Genomic DNA, 20801 nt, shown 5'->3' with positions numbered 1-20801 from the left:
CTTCCTGGCCCAAGCATTCCCCTATACTAGGGCATAGCACCATCACAGGACCAAGGGCCTCTCCTCCCATTGATGACTGACTAGGCCATCCTCTGCTACATATGCAGCTGGAGCCATGGGATTCTTTTTTGTTGGTGGTTTAGTCCCAGGGAGCTCTGGGGGTACTGGTTGGTTCATATTGTTGATCTACCTATAGGGCTGCAAACCCCTTCAGCTCCTTAGGTCCCATATGTATTTTTAACAGACTTTATTTCAGGGCAGTTTTAGATTCATAGAGAACTGAGAGAGAGAGAGAGAGAGAGAGAGAGAGAGAGAGAGAGTACAGGGAGGGCAAAGAAACATTCCCTGGGCCCATCTGGTCAACACCCTCCACCAGAATGGGGCATCTGTAGCATGGACAATCATTGCCCTCACTCTGTCTACAGCCTACACAGCATTCATGCTTTGAGCTGCATGTTCTGGGTTCACAGATCCATGTCCTCTACAATGTATACAGACCAGCTTCACTGACCTCGGATACCCCGTGCTCCACCTTGTCCATATTTTCTCAAAGTGTCTCAAAGCCCCCAGATTTAATAGGTTCCAGGAGTTCTGATTTGACACTCATGGGGTCAAAGTGCAGGCAGATGGTGGAACCTGTGGAAGGTCATCAGACACACAACCTGGTGGTTGCAGCAGAAATCACCAGGCAAGTAGGTATACAATGTCAGCTAGTGATTTCTTCATTCTGCCTTCCCCACAACCTTGGCCAAGGGCCATGCTCCAAGGGGCTCACTGAGGGAGAAGAGACTCTGGGACATGCCATGTCACTCTTGGCAAATTCAAAAGCTCAGGCCCTGCTTTCTGCTTTTCATTCTTGTTAACCAAATTGATCACAGGGTGTACACATGACATGATTTCATGCAGTCAGGAAGAAAAGTGAAATCATGATACTTGCACAGAAACAGAAGGAACTGGAAATCATTGTCAAGCAAAATGAACCAGACTCAAAAAGGGAGGTGTGTGTGGATGTATGTATATGATGTGTGTGCATGTGTATGTGTGGTGTATGTGTGTGTATATGTGTGTGAATGTAAGTATGTAGTGTGTGTAGGTATGTAGGTGTGGTATATATGTGTGAATGTATGTATGTGGTGTGTGTGTGTGTGTGTGTGTGTGTGTATGTAGTGTATGTGTGGTGCATATATGTGTATGTGTGTATGTATGTTTATGGTATGTGTGTGGTGTATGTGGTGTGTGTGTTGAAACTAGAAAGGGGAGTCTGAGAGGAAAGGATTCTATGGGAGGAAGAGGTAACAGGATACACATGACATGAAAGCTGAAGGGACAAAACAAGAGAGGAAGGGAACCTACTGGAGTGGGCAGGAGGCCTATGGAGGGGGCAGGAGAACAAATGAGAACAATGGACAACAGCACTAAGTAAGATGGCTCCCTTGAAGAACACTTTAACCTATACAGAGCTTACAAATGTGGGCTGGAGAGAGGGCTCAGTGGTGAGGAGTGTGCACTGCTCTTGCAGAGGGTCCAAGTTCTCTTGGGTTCAGTGAAAAAATTACCAAGGATTCAGTAAACAAGCATGCCACCCTCTTTTACGGGTGTGAATATGCACTCAGGCCTAGGTATGGAGTGGGGCGGGTGTCTACCATCCCTGAGATGAGCAGGTAAGCACCAGCCTGCCAGCGTTCGTTCCTGAGACACTGTGCTATTGGTGCCTGTGGCACTAATCCTTGCTGTCAACTTGATTGGATCTGGACCACACTTTTGGGTGGGTGAGTCTGTAAGGGTTATTTCCTGGAAGATTAACTGAAGGAGTAAGACCCTCCCTGAGGGTGAGCAATGGAGATACAGGGCAGCTTATGCCTGCCTGCCTTCCCTCACTGCCAGTAAGTGCATGTAGGCAAATGTTCCCTCCAGCCCTAACCTATCCAAGCCCAGGCTCAAGAGCAGTAGCTGTCTAGGAACCCTCCACATCTTCAACACCACCCTGAGACGTCTAAGGTATGCACCTCATGTACTGAACATACAGGGTTCTCAGCCTCTTCAGTGTTAGACTACACTGCCTTATTGTGTAAGCCAGAGTAATAAATCCCTTTTGTAACATATATTCATTCTATCAGTTCTGTTCCTCTGGAGCAGTGGTTCTCCAGAGCCTGTGGCTTGTGACCCCTTTGGGGGCTGAACAACCCTTTCAGGGAATCGCCTAAGAGCATCAGAAAACACAGATTTTACATTAAATTCATAACAGAAGCAAATGTACAGTTATTAAGTAGCAACAAAAATAATTTTATGGTGGAGGAGCTGTCTTAAAGGGCTGCAGCACTTGGAAACTTGAGAACTAGTGCTCTAGACAGAGCCTTGTCTCAACCAGCTGGAGGTGGCTTAGCTGTCTAGCTACAAAACCCAATGTCAGCCTTCTGGGAACAGCTCTAAGGACCACCAGGGGACCACTCATCAATCCCAGCTCAGTACAGGGGACCACACCCAATCCAAGAAAGCACTTAGTATCAGCCATCCCCTGTCCCCCTAGAGAGGTTCCCAAGTTTAAAGGGGACATGCTGGGTCTGGGGAGAGCCATGGTTAAGTTCTTGTTTCAAGCTTGCCCAGCAGCTAAGTGACCTTTGACACACATTGGGCACACCGTGTGACCTCAGCCACATGGAACAGGAAGGATAGAAAAAAGAGAAGGCTATGGAGCAGTGGGAAAGGAATGGCTCCTTTGCTGAGAGTCCAGATGAAGCCTCTGCCCTGCTGGGAACCAAGAATTCCAGGGTGATGAACACCTGCTGCAGAGGGTGCCGACACAGAGAAGACTATTTCTTTTATAGGGATGTTTCCCGTAAGAACGCTAACAGCAGTGAACCATGAGGAAGGCCGGAGCACAGGTGACCCTGAGCATGCTCTGGCTCCTCTCTGGATGGTTTCTGAAAAATCTTACAAACAAGATTACTAATTTACTAACTCTCAGGCATGGTGGCAAGCACCTTTAATCCCTGCACGCTGGAGGCAGAGGCAGGCAGATTTCTGTGAATTCGAAGCCAGCCAGAGAAACCCTGTCTTGAAAGATTACTAACTCACAAGAGCAACCTAAGTGTCCCCGAGTCACCTGATCAGACTGTAATTCTACCTGATGCACTTCAGGATCCCCTTAAAGATGTAACTTCAGGGCCACCAAAATCATACAGAGGACTCCTCAAAGCTATGGGAGTGAACTCTCCTACAGGGTGTGCGTTGTTCTTCCCTGAGCATTCCTCCTTCTAACTTACTTATTTAGCACATGCTCATATGTGTGTACATTCATGTGTATGCCATGGTGCCCACACAGAGGTCAGAGAACAACCTTACAGGTTGATCCTTGCCTTCCATCTTATTTGAGGTAGAATCTTCACATTAGGCCAGGCTCACAGGCCTGGGAGTGTCAGGGATTCTCCTGTCTCCTTGTAGGAACACTGGGATTACACATGCTCACAACTGCATCTAGCTTTTCATATATATTCTGGGAATTCAAACTCAGCCTTCACAATTGTGCAGCAAGCCCTCTACCTATTGGGTCAACCCTGCAGCCCTGCTCCTCCTATCTCTTGTTAGAGCTGAGGGTATAGCTCATTCAGGCTTCTCTGACATGCATGATTGGGCCTTAGCTCAGTTTTCAGCATTGCATAAAACCAGGCATGGCTGTCCACACCCATAATCTCATCATTTGGCAAGTGGAGGCAGGAAGATCAGAAATTCAGGGCCAGTGTGGAATACACAGATCCTGTTTCTAAAAGAAAACAAACAAAATAAAAACTCCCTTTAATAAAGTCAAAGTCTGTTTCTATACTGCCCTGTCCTGAAATTCTTTTCTGGAGTACACCAAAGATCTGGCTGTATCTGAACAGAGATACGGGATAAAGGGAAATTTTCAAGACACAGGCTCTGCTGGCTGTGTCTTCTGTTACAGTATAACTAACATGCCCAAGGGAGTGAGATGAATTCCTGAGGAAGACATGCATGCTCCGGTCTCAAATGGCCATCTCTGATCCCAGGTTTCCTTGTAAGACAGCCCTACATTCCAGAGACCCTCAAGGCTGCTTGTGAACACTCCATTAATATGAATTGCAAATTTCTCCCCAGACCTATCTCTCAGCTGCAGGGGCTCCCCGGCTACCAGCTTTCCAATGGCAGATAAAGATTGCAGTCATTGCTGGAGATGGACTCAAGGAGCAGAAGTCATTAGGCGGGAATAATTATGTTGAGTTATGTCTAGTGGATCCTGATTTCTGTCTGCGATGTCTTGCAGATTGTCTCTTCCTCTGGAGGAGAGATGGGTGAGTGAGTCATACAGAGCCTGAGGCGAAGGAAGGTCTTGTTGCTCCAAGGATTCATGGGCACCCTGGAGGGGAAGAGCATTGTGTAGAGCCTTTGGGCTGGGACAAAAGGCACAGCCAGGCAGGGCTCCTGCACCAGAGCCCCAGGCTCCTGCAGGGTTCTTTCTGAACTTCTGCTTCTCTGGTGGAGCCCAGCCTTTTTTGTCTGTCAGAACTAAGGTAGGCTGGGGCCACCCGTGGCCCATCTACCTATGAGGACAGCTGGAAGGGAAGGAGACAGGCAGAGAGAGCCTTGTTCCTGGTAGGTGACCCCAACCTGTTACTACTCAACTTCTCCTTTTTCCTCTACACATTTGGAAAACAGACAAAATAATGGCACTTCCTACTTGTTAGAATTATGAATTAGTGCACCAAAAACAAAAGACAAAACCAAACAAACAAAAACAAAAAAAAAATCCAACTCTCACCTAAGAACTCAATGATACCAACTCTGGAAGGGCAAGAGGAAGCTTGAAAGGATCTAAGCCAACTGAAAAGGCACACTTTTTAGCTAAGTGTGGTGCCCTGTCGTCCCAGCACTCGGATAGGACTGTGAGTCTGGCCAGCTCAAGCTATAAAACAAGAGCTGTATTCTGACTTGATGGTGTAGTATTCTGACTGACACCCTCTCTCTTCCCACTCTCATGTTTGAACACATCCAAGCTGATGCCCTGTTTGGGGTTGTAGAATCTTAGGAGTGAGGTTTTTCTTGTTGGGGGCAGGCCTAGCGGTTACAACCTGGAGCCATCTCCTACCCACCTCTCTCTGCTTCCTGATCTATCCAGATGAGCAAGCTCCTGGAACCCTTGCAGCCTTGCCTCCTCCACTAGGGTACACTGTATCCCTTCAAACAGTGAGCCCAAATAAATGTTTCCTCTCGAGTAGCTTCTGGTCGGGTATTTGGTCAGGGCAAGGAGAAAAGTAGCTAATATAATTTGTCAAGAAGAAAAGAAAAGGTACAAACAGACTCAAGTAATGAAGAGGTGGAATAAGCAAAGAGAAAATTACCCACAATGAAAACTCCACACCCAGGTGGCTTCCCAGCGGAGCTCTGCAAAGATGTGAAGTCCTTTAGAGAGCCCCCAGGAGGGTGTGCTTCCTAACACATCAGATAGTGACACAAAACCAGAGACACACTTCCTAGGAGGATAAAAGTCCTGAGCCATTCTCATTATAAATACTGATCAAAATTCCACCACAAAACAGCACACAGCATCGTATAAAAGGATCATTCACCACGACCAGGTGAAATTTATCCCAGGAATGCAAGCTTAGTTAATTTACCATCTGAAAACCAACTGACCTAATGATCAACTTCTGTTTTGTTGTTATTACATTTATCTGTTTTTGTGTCTCCATGTGTGACTATATAAATAAGCACGTGTGTGCTAAGGTATGTGTGTGGAGGTCAGAAAACAACTCTGAGGAGTTGGTTATCTCCTCCAATGATGTAGATCCCAGGGATCAAACTCAGATTATCAGGCATGGTGGCAAGCATCTTTACCCACTGAACCATCTTGTAGGCTAACACCCAGCTCCTTAAACCGTTTGTCACAATCCCATAAGGAGCCACTGAGTGTGATGGTTGAAAAAAAAAATGGCAATAGAAGGTTTGAAAAACCAAATGCAATGACCAAAAAATGAATCAGAATCAAACATATACTATCTGAGGTGTTCCTGGAGGGCTCATACATGTTGCATTATGTGTTGTATGACTTCTCAGCAGCCTTGGTTCTGAGCATCCAAAACATGCACTGTGGGACAAAGGCTGCCTGAAGTACCTCTACATGTTCTGATGGAGTGTATCATATCAATAACAACCCAAAGTCACATGCTCACCCAGACAGATCTAGAAGAAGCACTTGACAGTATCTGATGCCCTTACATAATGAAAACATTATATGTAGATAATGGGACAAGAGAGAACCTCTGCATTGGATGAAAGGCATCTATGAACAACAACAAAAGCTAACATTACGATTAATAGCGGCATGCTTGGTACCACGAAGAATCAGATAAGGATGCCTGGTTGTTCTTGCCCTTTTTTCTCTTTTTCATGTCTGAAGGTTGCTGGGAGAAGACAGGCTGGAATATGCTTAGGAGGAGGGTCTCACTGTGACACACCTACTCCAACAGAGACACACCTCCTAGTAGTGCCACTCCCTGGGCCAAGCATATTCAAACCACCACACCTGTCTAGCTAGCTTTGCTAGCCAGCTTGCTCTCAAATTTTCTATTTGCTGTCATTACAAGGGACCGAAGGATGCCCACTTGGCATTTACTTGGGTTCTGAGAATCCAAACTCTGGTCCTTGAGCTTTAACCACTGAGCTACCTCCCAGCTATATCCAAATCATATGGTTCTAAGCAGGACAATAAAGCAAGAAAAAATGCAAAAATTAAAGATATTTATTATGAGAATGGAGGGAGCATATCATTTCTATTTTCTGCTATTATATTTGATAATTAGCACCCTTGATGAATCCATTATAACATTTTTCAACAAGGCTGCTAAAGGCAAGATCAATAGATAAAAATGACTATGGATAGAAATTTGCAATTCAAAAATCAAGTTATGAAGATAATGACAATGGAAATTAAAATAAGCAATTTCAAACAAACGGCATCAAACAGAATAAACTCTAAGGGAAAAAATACTCAATAAAAAGTACAAAATTCCTGCTCTGGAAATAACAAGACATTGCTTTGGCTTGCTTAAATTAATTAATTATTAAAACAAACAACAAAAAAAAACAAGGTCTGCTATATGTGCCATATAGTCCACACTAGCCTAGGACCTGCTATGTAGTCCAGCCTGGCCTCATACTTGAAGCCATCCTCTGGCTTCGGCCTGCACAGTTTTGGGATTATCAGCTTGCATTTCCACACCCGGAGGAAGCAAAAAATTGTTGAAAGGTGTCAAGAAAGATCTAAATAACTGGGGGAAATGTCTGTTTACAAGCCATAGGACTTAAGGGTAAGCTGGACACTCTCCAAACTGATCCACAGACTTAATCAGTTCCTATTTGAATACCTGCTTTATTTCTTTGTAGAAAATGAAAGACTGATTCTAAAATTCATATGGGATTGCAAAGGACCTGAAGTAGCCAAAAATAGTTATAAAAAAAAAGAAGAAAATAGTAGGACTCGCACCTCCCAATCTTCCTTGTGTTTTGTCTGTGTAGAGTGTTTGTATACACACACACACACACACACACACACACAATGCATGTGTGAAGGCACATGTATGTGAGGCCTGAGGTTGACATCAGGAACCTTCCTCTATCGCTTGGGCTTTCAACCAGACATGGAGCTCACTGAAGCAGCACATTCCGGTAGCCAGCTCCGGAGCCCTGGAATCACAGCCACCACGCACAAATGACATTTGATGTAGGTTCTGGGATCTGAACTCTGATCCTTACAATTGTGCAGCAAGCCATATGAGCCACCTACGTACCACACCTCCCAAGTGCAAAGTTTACTAAAAGGCATTAAAAGTCAGGGTGGCATGGTGCCGACACAGAGCAATGAAATGGGTTTGAGAGTCCAGAAATAAACATATGCATTGGAGGCTGCAAGATGTAGCCCAGGGACAGAGCACCTGCCTAGCATGAGCAAAGCCTAAGGTTCAGCCCCATGCCTCAAAAGCCAATCAACTGAACCCACACATACAGTCAAAACCATCTGGCACAACTTTTGGGGAGTTGGTCCCGGGGATTAAGTTCAGGTGTGAAATGAGACCCTTTGCTCACCAAACTATCTCACCTACCATGGTAGTAGTTCTTGGAGCTGGGGAAACAAGGGTGTAGTTAGGAGCCTGGGGTTTCTTCTAGATCAGGGATTCTCAACCTTCCTGATGCTGCGACGCTTTAATACAGCTCCTCATGTTGTGGTGACCCCCAACCATAAAATTATTTTCATTGCACTTCATAACTGTAATTTTGCTATTGTTATGAATTGTAAATATCTATGTCTTAGGTGACCCCTGTGGAAGGGCCATTTGACCCCCACATGGGATTCAGGTTGAGAATAACTGCTCTACAGTGATGAAACATTCCAAAACTGACTAATACTTGTGAAGAGACCAACAACAACTGAATTATATGTGCTACATTTACTTTGTATTATGTATGTGACATGGTAAATTTTAGGGTATAACAACCGTATCTTCAAAACCCAGTATGTTGGCTAGTGTTATGTCAACTTGACACAAGGTAGAGTTATCTGGAAGAAGGGAACCTCAACTGAGCTTGACAACATCCAGCTGTAGGGCACTTCCTTAATACATTGATGGGGAAAGGCTCAGCCCTTTGTGGGCTGGTGATCCTGGGTTCTAAAGGAAGCAGGCTGAGCAAGCCATGAGGAGTAAGCCAGTAAGCAGCACCCCTCCATGGCATCTGCATCAGCTCCTGCCTCCATGGCTTCCGTATCAACTCTTGCCTTCATGTTCCTTCCCTGGTTGAAATCCTGCCCTGACTTCCTTCGATGATGAACTGTGATGTGGAAGATAATAAACCCTTTCCTTCTCAGGTTGCTTTTGGTCATGGAGTTCCATCTCAGTATCCTTCACTAAGACACCCACTAAAAGCAAAAAGGAAATCTAAGCCAATGTCTTTCTATATTTCTACATCAGAGGGCAAAAAGACAAAGAACAGGGTGATGGGAACAATGAGACAAACCACATTGATTCCCTAGTGCTGGACCATCATCCTTCTCAGACAGAAAAAGGAGAGCAGGTGTCAATTGAGCTGCTGAGAACATGCAGCGTCATACCCAGGTCACGGCCCTGAAGAACATGCTTTAGTCTGAGTTAGAACAGTACTTTGGGGGCCCCAGCTGCTGGGTCCCCAGGCTGAGGGCCAGCATGTGCACTGTGTCCAGGGTCACCTCCACATTTGTGGGAAGCGCACAGCCCAGTAGGTTCACTTGGATATATGCCTGACACCAGGCATGCTGGTGGATATTCTCAGCATCCTCCTTATTTAAGGGGTGCTCCAGGATCTGGGGGTGCTGACAAGGGCTAGTTGTCAAGATATACATGGTCCATAAGAAGCTCCAGCCGAGGAGGTCTCAGATCAGTCACATGAACAGCCCAGCTGAATCCACAGCACTGCAGTTGTAGCCTAAGACTTTTTGGAGTCCTTGCCTGTTTCTGTGGCAGGAGCCTCCGGATGGCCTAGACCTAGAAGGTCCCTTGTGCCTGCCTTCAGCTGGAGAAGTCTCCCTCCAGCTCCCAGCCACAGCTCCTGTCCAGGCAATGTATCACACTACCTCCAAGACCTGCAGAGAACCCGGAAATGGCCTCTCCAGCCCGCTCCCACGGATGTGTGCTCAAGAGATGACAAATTGTCTTAATATATTCTGAAGCTCAACTTAATTAGGAAGCAGAGTCCCTTAGGGAGAAAAAAAAATATTGTGGGCTCTGAAGTCCAAGATGGATGGTTTGGGATTATGACTACTCCTGAGTGAACGTGGTTTAAAATGACTCATCCAACCACAGTCCCCAGGTAATAAGCACAGTGGCTCACAGAATATCTTCAAATACTATCCAGACAATAACTTCTCTGTGCAGAGGCATTTCTTTCATTGCACAGCTCAGGAAACTGAGTTAGAGCTGAGTATGATGGCGTACACCTGTGACCCTAGAGTAGGAAAGCTAAAGTAAGAGAGGTTGTCAGTTCCAGGCTAGCCTGGGCTATACAGTATAGCCCGAGCTATATAGTTCCTGGCTCAGTCTGAGCACTGTTGGAAGACTTGTCTCAAAAAACAAAAAAGCAATAGTAATATTAATAATAAATAATAAAACAATGGAGTCATTAAGGAAACCATGGATCCTGCAGATGTCATTGGCTTATACCCCACAGCACACAGTGGCAGCCAAATCTAGATGAGACCACTCAGATTGCCCACTTCACAAGACAGGGAGGGGGTGGAAGGGCATCTGGGCTTAACAGTAAGCTGAACCCAGCCCTGAGCCAGGCACAGTCATGGCCAGTGACCAGTGTTTCCAGCCTTGGTCTGGGAGCACTAGAAATTAGCACATAAAGATTCCCAACTCCAAAATCTATGCAGTGCCTAGCTCTTGCTTGAACTCCCACAACCTGTTGGCTGAGTTATTAGCATGCTTGCCTGACATTCATGAAGGACTGGGTTTAATCCCTTTCGTTGAACAGACTAGACATAGTTGTACATACCTGTATTCCCAGTACTCATCGGGTCGAGGCAGGAGGATCAGACTTTTAAGGTCATCTTCAGCTACTCTGCATGTTTGAGGCCACTGTGGGATACATAAGACCTTGACTCAAAACACCAACAAGCAAGTAGACAACAAAGCCTGCTGTCTATGCTCACTTCGAAAGACTGGGTTATCTGCTACTCACATTCTCCATGAAACAGGGGTCTAGCTCCTTGATGCACTGAGACGGGTGGGTATGCATGTGCCGGCACCAACTTGAAAGCTAGCTATCCAAATATCCATCTCCACTTTACCAGTTGCAAAGTTTTGTGTCTTCCCACAATGAAACACTAAGGCCATCAGAATGCCTCTCGGAGATGCCGAACCACACAGACAAAGCCAGACACAAAAGCTCACATGCCTTGAGTTGACACGCCTCAGAGCCTGCTATAATAAACTGCCCAGAGAGTGAGCAGCTCAACACACTGTCAGTTCCTAGTTCTGAGGCAAATCCAAGGTCAAGGTGCCAGTGTATGGGTTCTGAGGAGACCTCTCTCCTGGTTCATCCCCATGTTCTTGTGTGGTAGGGAGGAGGCCCTCTTCCTCTTTTTATAAGGGAATGAATCCAATCTTGAGAGGTCTGCTTTCCTGATGTAATTTACCTCCTGAAGCCCCTACCTCCTAATACATCCATGGCTGAATTAGCAACGCAATGCATCAAGTTTGAAGAACACCAAGAATGACTTACACACTGTGGGCCTTCCTCTTAATTTTTTAAAATATAAATTGTTATTTATTTATTTAGAGGTATGTGTGTGTGTGTGTGTGTGTGTGTGTTTGGGGAGGGTGCAGGTGTCTGTGTGTATGTGATATCTGTGCATGTGTTTAGTGTGTATGAGCGTGTTTGTATGTGCATGTATGTAGTGTGCATGTTTGTGCACCATGTGTATAGTGTCTGTGTGTGTATTTGGTGAGGGTGCATGTGTGCTATGGCCACATGTGGAAGGGAGAAGACAGTTTTCGTGAGTCAGTTCTCTCCTTCTACCATGTGAGCCCTGAGGATGGATCTCAGCTTAGGAATTGATGGTGGGAATCCTTTCCTGTTGAGCCATCTCACCAGCCCAAGAACTCGGATTTTAAGCAACGTTGTTCTAGAAACTGCAAAAGTACCAGGCACCAGAGGAAAAGAGCCTGTGGACTCCAGAGTAGCAGCGAATGGAGACCTTCCAGCTTTGTCTCACTAGGTGGATGACATCACCTTCCACAGAGTGGGGATAAAGGAGACCATTTTTCATAACAGATGTCCTAGGACTTCCCTAGCCAGAGCCATTGTCATCTCCCACCATGACTACCTGCTGCTGCTGACCCTGGACCAGAGGCCATAAGACACCCATTCTGGCATTCTTCCCAGGAAGTGGCTAAGGGTTCTCCTGCTCCAGAAGGAAGATGGTGAAAAACTTTGCCAATACCAGAACAGTGAAGTAGCTGTGAGGGAAATAGTGGTGGACCTGGATGGATGTGTGTGTGTGTGTGTGTGTGTGTGTGTGTGTGTGTGTGTGTGTGTGCGCGTGTGTGCGTGTGTGTGTCTCCTAACCCAATTGACACTTTCTGCTTCTGTGGAGTGGTGCCCACAGGAAGGGATTCCCTCCTGTCTCAGCCAGGAATTGAACTTCTGCAGCAAGTCTCATGAAGATAGGAAGGAAGAGACATTTAGCTGAGGCTTCCCTGGGTAAAGCAAAGAAGAAAAAACATCTGACTGGCCCAGCTCTGCCATTTTACAGTTGTACAAAGGATCCCAAGAGAAAAGAGTCTTGCTCCTAAATCACAGAGCTAGGTGTGACCAGGTATATGGCCAGGAGTGGCCCTGAAAGACCAGAATTGCCAGGTCTGGCCAGGCCATATACCCAGAAGTGGGCAGGTGAGGCCAGTGTGGCCAGGTGTGGCAGCATGACCAAGCAAAACTCCCGGGAGAGGCAGATGCTTTTATTTGTCGGACAGTGACAAAAAGGTCCCAAGTGTTCCTGTGATACCACCTGTGGTCACTCAGTGATCACCTGTCACTCAAGCCAGGGCCACAGGCCTCTGTGAGTGCCACTGTTACATATTCCAGTAGTTTTATTAGTAATGAAATTGGAGGAGAAAGGGGAAAGTGGGTATTAGGTTTGGGACAAATTATAGCCCAAGAGGGAGCACAATGTTCACAGTGTCCCTAAGAGTGGCTGTCCTAAGTCCACCCCAGGTGGCTGAGGGACAGTAGGTTCTCAGAGTACCAGGAATGTGAAGGGCAAGTTGGGGGTGAACCCTTCAACATGGTAGGAATCTAAAACATGCTGATTCTGGACTCTGGTATGTCACTAGGTGACCCTGGACAGTCACCTCTCCCTCAGGAACTGCTTTCTTCTCCATCTCTTCTCTCTGTCCTTCCTTTGGTAGCCATGAGACCACATGAGGCAATGAAGCCATATAGAAACACCCTCTCAACCATGGGCATTTATGCAAAGGGCTGGGAATACGGTCCCGCTGTGCACAGGACGGTGTGCCGGGCACATTCACATGCACATGCTATGACATGCTCCATGCTGTTTCCCTCAACTCCCATCCAGGACCAGGCCATCCGACAGGCCGTCCTGTCATTTCAGTGCTGATCATCTTGTCCTAGAGTTGTGCAGTCAGAGAGTGGGACCTCCTTAATCCTGGGTCCACAAGTCCCCAAATACTTCCTAGATGAAGAAGACCCTTCTTAAACTTTGAATGAAGAATCAGCAGGCAGCTCAAAGGAGGAACCAGGGAAGTTACTATCAGTTTTGAATATTAGAATTCAGACTGCATTCGGTAGTTGGAAGCCATTGTGGATTCTTAAACGATGAACTTGGAGGAGCATCAGGATGATAACCTGGGCAGGATGAATGTAGGGCATGCATCAGGGCCTTTGCCAAAGAGAGTTCAAAGGAGACAGGAGAGCAATGTAGGCAGAGGCTGAGGCTGGTCCTTGAGAGGGGGGGGAGGGAGAGGGAGAAGGAGAGGGAGAGGGAGAGGGAGAGGGAGAGGGAGAGGGAGAGGGAGAGGGAGAGGGAGAGGGAGAGGGAGAGCATGCACAAAGACACTCTTGAAATGTAGCTTGGGAAGCGACCACGTGGAAACACACCACAAAGACTGGGATTAAGGCTGCCAGAAGCCCCTTAATCAGGATCCTGCAGGATGCACAGGAGCTCAGCTTCAGTGAAGGGATAAGCCATGTGAAAACAGAAATAAATTATTCATTCCCCTCAAATGAGCAGCCTTCACATTTACACAACAGCCACCTCACCACGGGCACCCCAAAGACAGGAGTCCTGTTAGTGACACTGCTCAGTCACTCAGGCATGGGCAGACACAGGATTTGGACATCACCATCTTGACAGCTCCCCAGGATCTGTCCACATGGTACGTTCAGCATCACAGATTAAACCAGCCTGGCTCAGCTAATATAGCCCGCTTCAAGCCACAGGGGTAGCTTCCCTGTGGAAGGCAGCATCTCCCTGGAATCAGCTGCATTCAGAGCCTGCTGAGAATACACACATGGCCCCCGCCAGGAAAGAAGCCTAGAGCCCCTCTTTGTTCCCATGTAGATTCCCAACCACATGAGCTGAGGCCGCTGTAGGAGGTGCAACGGTTCTGGGGTCACCCCATGCACCACTGGCAGCCCTAGGTCAGGACATCAGGTAGTGGGAAGAAGAGAAGTTCACTTACAAAACAATTCTCGTGCCTTAACCAAGACTGACCATCTTTAAGCTCCGGCATGCTGTCTGACAATTTCCTCTGCCCAGAACAGTTCCCAGTTTCTCAATGAACTATTCTCCTTCAGGCCAGTCTTGAGATTCCTTCCAGGGAGGCCCCAAGCACCTGACCCCACCACCCTAGTGGTTCTCAACCCTCAGGTTGAAACCATCAGAAAAGACTTATTTCCAACATTCTTAGGAACTGAGACACCACTCTGTAGCAAAATCACAATAATGAAGTAGTAGTGAAAATAAATGTATGGGAGGTGGGGGGATGTTCCTAAGATCTGCAGGTTGAGAGCCGCTGCCCTACCCCATTCCTATGTGTCACAAGGTTCACTTTCCCTTCACCTTTTCTGCCACTGGTGGCACTGGTGGCATCGCTTAACTGTCTAGGAATAGCAAGTGTAGCCTTGCAGCAAGGTACTAGTGTAGACAGAGGACAGTGCCCTGCCTGGCACCCAGCACACCTCTGGGCAGAGAAAGCAAAGAAGGCCCCACCCAGTTTTCACCTGTCCAGAACAGGTCAGAGTTCTGCCTTGCAGTGGGGAGGATGAGAGGACATCCCACAGGGAACTGAGCACCCACCAGGTTTAGGAGCCTGTACCCATCTTCTCCACAGGGAGGAAAATTCCACCTCTCTGTCCTTAAGCTCCCACGAGAGGTCTTGTGCAGTTGCCACACTGGCTGCATCCAGCCTCATGCCTACTCCTTATGTGAGAAATGATGTAAGTGTGTAACTGAAGGAATGATCTTCCAGCCAGCCCCACCCTCAAGAGTGGAGGTCCAAAGTTGTCTGTGGCTCACATGTGATTAAGAAATGCCTCACAGGTTGCGGCAAATCTCAGGAAACTGGTATAAAGCAAACATGCCAATCCAGAGCTACCGTTAAAAAGGCATGTGTTATGTATATGTATACACATGCACGCACGTAGGTGGAAATGTGTGCACATATGGATAAGTATGCATATATATATATATATATATATATATATATATATATATATAATGTAATAATATTTTTAAATGTTAGCAGCTCTCAGTAAAAGTAACGTTGTGCTTCTCAGAGGGAAACGTGGCAATGGGTGAAGAGAATGGGGTACATAAATACAACAGTCTACACCAGCTTAAAAACTACAAAGCCTCAAACATCAACAGTGCTGTAGCTGAGATGGTGGGACATGAGCTGGCCTCAGATGGCACCGGGCAGGTGTGTCAGCTCCATGTACATTCTGGAAGTACCACCACAGGGGAGCTCCTGGACAGCTCAGACAGAACTAGCATAGAGAACCCTTTCTGCTCCTACAAGGCCTTAGGGACTACCTCTGCCCCACATAAGCAGTGACCCAGGGGAACCAATCAAAGACGCCACCATAGTTGAACTTTCATCAAGGTGATGGTCTGTGGGCAGGAGGTGGAGTCTCATTTGTGATTTAAGTCTTACACATCACGTTTAATGGGGCTTCCACCATGTGTCAGGCCCTGCTTTGAGTGTCCAGAATGTAACACAGAATAAGGGTGATTCTTGCTCCCTAAGAGTTTATGCTGCTTGTAGCAAAGGGCACAGGAGGTTCTGGGTCAAATGGCAATGGGCCCTGGGTAGGTGATAGATACTAAAAGAAGTCACAGAGGGAGCTTCAACTTTGTCTAGGGTCCAGGAGAGCTTTCTAGAGAAGGTGACATATAACAGAGCCTCCAGTAAGAGCCAGTAAGTGACGATGAATATGAGAAGGCTGGGTGTGGGGTGCATGCAGTCCTGGCAGGAACTTTCCAGGAAGTATTGCACTCAACCAGGACTCTGCTCATCCTCTGGGGAGGCTGGGGCTTGTAATACACAGCAGACAGTGGGCGGCTGCGGTCAGCACTCAGCTCCCTGGGCAAAAACATACCTCAGCGGGTAGAAGCCTCTGGCCCAGTGCCTACCAGCTTTTCTCAGCAGAGCTAGCTAGATGAAAGGCCCAGGAACTCCTCACTTCACAGACTCAAAGAGCAAAGCTCACTGAATGCCTCACCCCAGCAGGTTCTTTTTTCCCTGTTCATTCCAGACCTCAAGCTAAAGAGTTCTCAGGACATACACGGGGCTTTCCCACCAGTCTCCCCACCCCCAGAGCATGGGCTGGGGTGTCTCCAAAGCCAGCAAAGTCACTTTCTGAGTGACAGCTGGAGTTTTTAAAGTACAGTTACAGTGGCAAAAGGGTAGGCTCACAGCCAGCCTGATTAACAGCTCTTTGGGGCAGTGGCATTCATGCAGTAAGAAAAATGCACAGGGCTTGGTTGAGCTAAGTATTCTTCTGTCTGGACCTCCAGGTAAACTTGGGCCAGCAGGTCCATCCTTACAATGAGAAGAGCATATCTGTCCTGGGGAAGCCTGGCTTCAGGGGTTTCAGCTTCCTACTCAAAGCTGCAGTCAGCCTGTGCAGATGTGCTGAGAAAGAGTGTTGGTTCTGAGTGTCCCCCAAGTCTCCAGGGGTCTTAGTTTTTCTCACACCTGTCCTCTCATGAATGGGTGACTACATGTTTGAAGCACAGTGAGAAGTCTGCTGTTAGCCCTATCACATTCCCGTCTCATCTTCTCAACCCACTAATGCTTCTGGAATTTTAATAGCTCCCCAGCCTCTTCCCATCCCTGGCCAATCTGATAAGTAGTATGCCATGTCGCAGAGGTAGAGGCTGAAACTGCTGATGCGGCCCAAGCAAAAACCACCAGGCACCAGTGAACAGCTCTCCAGTTGAGAGACAGGTAGGGTTGCTGTACTCAACTGTGAGGCCATTCTGAGCCCTGCTCAGCAGCCATTGAGGAAAGACCAGTTATTGATTGCCTTGTGGAATTTGAAGTATTTCATCCACACCCCAGAGGGGAGCTTAGTGTGTGTCCCCTCTAGGGTCTCACCACAAGTCCCTCACTTTATGGGGTCAAGGACAGTGTGTAGTTATAAACCCCTTCTCTCCAAAGCAACTCTCATGAGCCACATTTTGTTCATCTTCACAGTGTTTTTGACAGACAAGTGATGAGATGAGGGGCTTTAGGAACAGGAAGGAGGAGGAAGCAGTTGTCTCTGGGAAACGGTAGGGTTGCTTCTGCCTGCACACTACAGCCTCTATGAAGGTCCCATGAGGAGAATCAGGGTGGTGTCCACTGCCCTGATAGCTCTGGGGAGGAGTATAAGGAGTGGCCTTCCACAGAATAGGAAGGACTAAGTCATGTCCACGTCCAAATATGTTTAAAACTTGCCATTAGAAGTTCTGTTTACAAAGCTGAACGCGGTGGTTCTTGCCTTTGGTCCCAGCACTTGGGAGACAAAGGTAGATGGATCTCTGTGAGTTCAAGGACAGCCTGGTCAACAGAGCAAACTATTTAGATGTCAGGGCTAGAGAGGTAACTCAGTGGTTAAGAACGCGTACAGCTCTAGCAGAGGTTCTAGTTCCGTTACTGGGACCCATGCTGAGTTGCCTACAATTGCCTAGAGCTCCAGCTCTAAAGGACCTGGCACCTCCAGGGACACCTATACTTACGTGTGCTACACCTGTTCCCATACACAGACACACAATTAAAAAAAATCTAAAAAAAAAACATTAGATGTCTTTTTCTTCATCAATATTGGATATATCCTCTTAAATTACTTTGTCAATTCCATGTATTTTTGCTTGCATTAAAAAGGGATATATATCAGCCTAGAAGTTATTATCCTCCTGCCCCAGCTCCCTCATTGCTAGCATTACAATCATGTGTCACTATACCCAGCTAAGAAAAAAAATTTTTGAATCTACCTACAATAAATTTCATCCTTTCTAGGTGTACAATCCATTTAGTTTTGACAAATGTACCCAGCTCTGTAACTACCCAAAACAATTTTAGCAGGAGAAAGAAATCTTTTAAATTTATGCTAATATGTGGTTTAGCAAATATGAATATTTATCACCTAGCAATTACTCTCCCGACTTATTAATTGCTGGATTTCTAGTTGACTCTCGTGTGTGTGTGTGTGTGTGTGTGTGTGTGTGTGTGTGTGTGTGTGTTTATAAGATATAAAACAAGGCAGACAAGAAGGCAGCTGTTTTGGTGCCCTTGTGCTCAGTAGCTTTGTTTACAGTGAGTGTGGCTTGCTGTTTTGACTCAGTGGGAAGGGGTGAACCTGTGAACCTGTCCAGTCCTACGAAGAAAGTAAAGTCTGGAGATTGGATAGCTGTCCAAGGTCACACAGCTGCTAAGAGGAAAATGCGGGGCTGACATCCAGGTCTGATTGCCACTTCCGTATTTGAATCTGTCCCAACAGCCACACCACAAAAAAAAAAAAAAAAAAAAAAAAAAAGGCAATTTGTGTACCAAAAAAAAAAGTACAATTTGTGTCCTTCCCTAACCGCTTTGCCTTGAGTGTCTCAAAGGGCATGAGACAGGAATGAATGCTGGACTCATGCTCTCTGCCTTCCTCACACACACAGACAACTGCCCCTCCTCAGCTCTGGCCTCTGATCAAAGCCCGCAAGTACCCTCAAATCTATCTCAGCCTCCCAAGGGAGTGTAGGCGTGGAGACAGGACAGATTGTAGCCTACACCTCCTGCTTAGTGAATTCTCTGGAGGGATACAATGTTACTAGATGAAAAGGCAGGCTTTAAGCAAAAGAAAAGGATAAGGTCACGGGTCTCCGGGAGTAAGCACCCACACTAGAGAGCCCTTGGACAGGGCAGAGCCCAGCTCCTGCTGGGACAATGAGGATCCCCCTTCCCTCCCTCCTCCCCTCCCTCCTTTCCTCCTTCCCTCCCTCCCCCCTCCTCCTCCTCTACTTTCCAGCATTCTTTGCTCATCATAAACAGCTCATTGGGAGGGAGGGCTTAGCACCCCTCCATCCTAGAACTCTGACAGTCCTTCCATGGCCTGTGGAACCATTCACACATGATTGCTGCTGTTCCCCTCTCCACACTTCCATCCTCCCTACAGCAGCATGGTCCATGGTCCAGCTCCGGGTAGTGAAGTTCCAGAAATCCACATCTCACAGAACTTCAGCTCTCCTCGAGTGGGGGTGGGGGAGGCTTGCAGATTGCACACCAATAATCAAGAAGATTCCAGATTTCTGGAGGGGGATGACCACAGGAAGGAAGTGGTCGGGCACAGATTCCATGCCGTCGAGTCCAGATGTCTGCCCCACTCCTCTCTCCTAATCCCTCCCTGGACCTCACACCTGCTCCTTCACAAGAAACCACCTCAGCTGTCCCGCTCACTCCCACTTCACTCTGTGCAACTGTGACATTTAGTATTTGTCTTGTTCTGAATCTAAACTCAGGACATCAGTGTCTGCAAATGGGAGGCCACTTACTGCCTCCATCTAGGCAGACAAACTGTCTCATCCCCAAGAAAAAGGGTGTCTCCCATAACCCACCAGCCTTCTCGAGAAGGCTGGCCATAGTGACCTCTCTGGTGTGCAAGCCAATTCTGTGAGGAAATCACCAGGGGGTGAGGCAAACGAGTGGCTGGGTCAGGAGGTAGCCTTCAGTGACTTTTTTGTCCTATATTTTTGCCAACTTTCTGATCTGTTTTACATAATTCTTCTAATTAAAGTAAGTGTTTTGTGCAGCCCTTTGTCCCTGGAGCTCTGGCATTCTGCCCCACTGACCTGAGGACTCAGCTTGACTGGGGGGAGGAGCAGAGGATTTGGAAGAAGCCCAGTAACATTTGGAGCCCAGCAGGCCAGCGGAAGACAAGTGGTTGCCCTGAGGAACTGGGCAGGCCCAGCCAGGTCGCTCTGAGCTCCTGGGAGTGGGTGGGGACTAAGGACTTGGCTACATTTTAGATTTTCCTAGAGCCCTAGTAGGAAAACAGACCACTGTACTGGACAGAGAGGCACACACCTGCACTCCCAACGCTGATTGGGCAGAACAGGGGAGGGGGGACACAAGAGTTAAAGTGGCTTTGGCTTTCGAGACCTGTTTTTTTTGTTGTTGTTGTTTTGGTTTGGTTTTGGTTTTTGGTTTTTGGTTTTCCTAGACAGGGTTTCTCTGTAGCCCTGGTGAGACCTGGTTTTAAAACATTGAAACAACTAACAACCAGAGCTGGTAGCCAACATCCATCACAATGTGGACCTGCAGCCACCCCAGGAAGGAAGTGAGTCTGGAGTCAAAACTCCCAAGGACCCTGGGGTTCAAATATTGGATTCCGGCTGAGAACTTTAGAGACAATTTGGAAAGGCTTTTAGTGACCTAGCTTTTTAATGGCCTAGGCTTCCTCTGGCATGAGCATGGCATGGGTCCCCATAGGTGGCATGGGTAGGCTTGGCTAGAACCCCTGAGGAGGCCTGTATCACAAAGCATAGGACCATGGTGAGATGAAGTTGCTTCTTGGGGCTGGTAGTGAGAACTGAGGGCCCCCAGGGGCCCAGAGAACAAAGGCTCCTGTGTCCTCGGCTTCAAATACTGAAACATTAAAAACCCACTCCTGGGGACTCGGGTGTCTGATGTCATCTTCACCGAGAGCCACTCAGCGCACAATCTCCAGTTTCTAGGAACATTTCTGTCACTCGTCACTTTCCA

At 47.2% G+C, this 20801-nt stretch overlaps 1 protein-coding gene across 12 annotated transcripts in view; it reads right to left on the bottom strand.

Moving 5' to 3' along the window:
• The window catches only part of Hpcal1 (hippocalcin-like 1), a 101195-nt gene that overhangs the window by 25102 nt on the left and 55292 nt on the right, over positions 1–20801 (bottom strand). For 3 of the 12 annotated variants that reach the window (XM_030246820.1, XM_030246817.1, XM_030246812.1), the window contains exon 2: positions 10540–10622. The exons of the other annotated variants lie outside the window; for them this stretch is intronic. In XM_030246820.1, coding sequence (XP_030102680.1) covers positions 10540–10622 — 83 coding nt within the window. The remainder of the gene's footprint in view (positions 1–10539; positions 10623–20801) is intronic. 12 annotated transcript variants of the gene reach the window in all.

The sequence above is a fragment of the Mus musculus genome, chromosome 12 (genome assembly GCF_000001635.26).
Source record: "Mus musculus strain C57BL/6J chromosome 12, GRCm38.p6 C57BL/6J".
Classification (NCBI taxonomy): Eukaryota; Metazoa; Chordata; class Mammalia; order Rodentia; family Muridae; genus Mus; species Mus musculus.
This window is presented reverse-complemented; position numbering and strand designations above follow the sequence as displayed.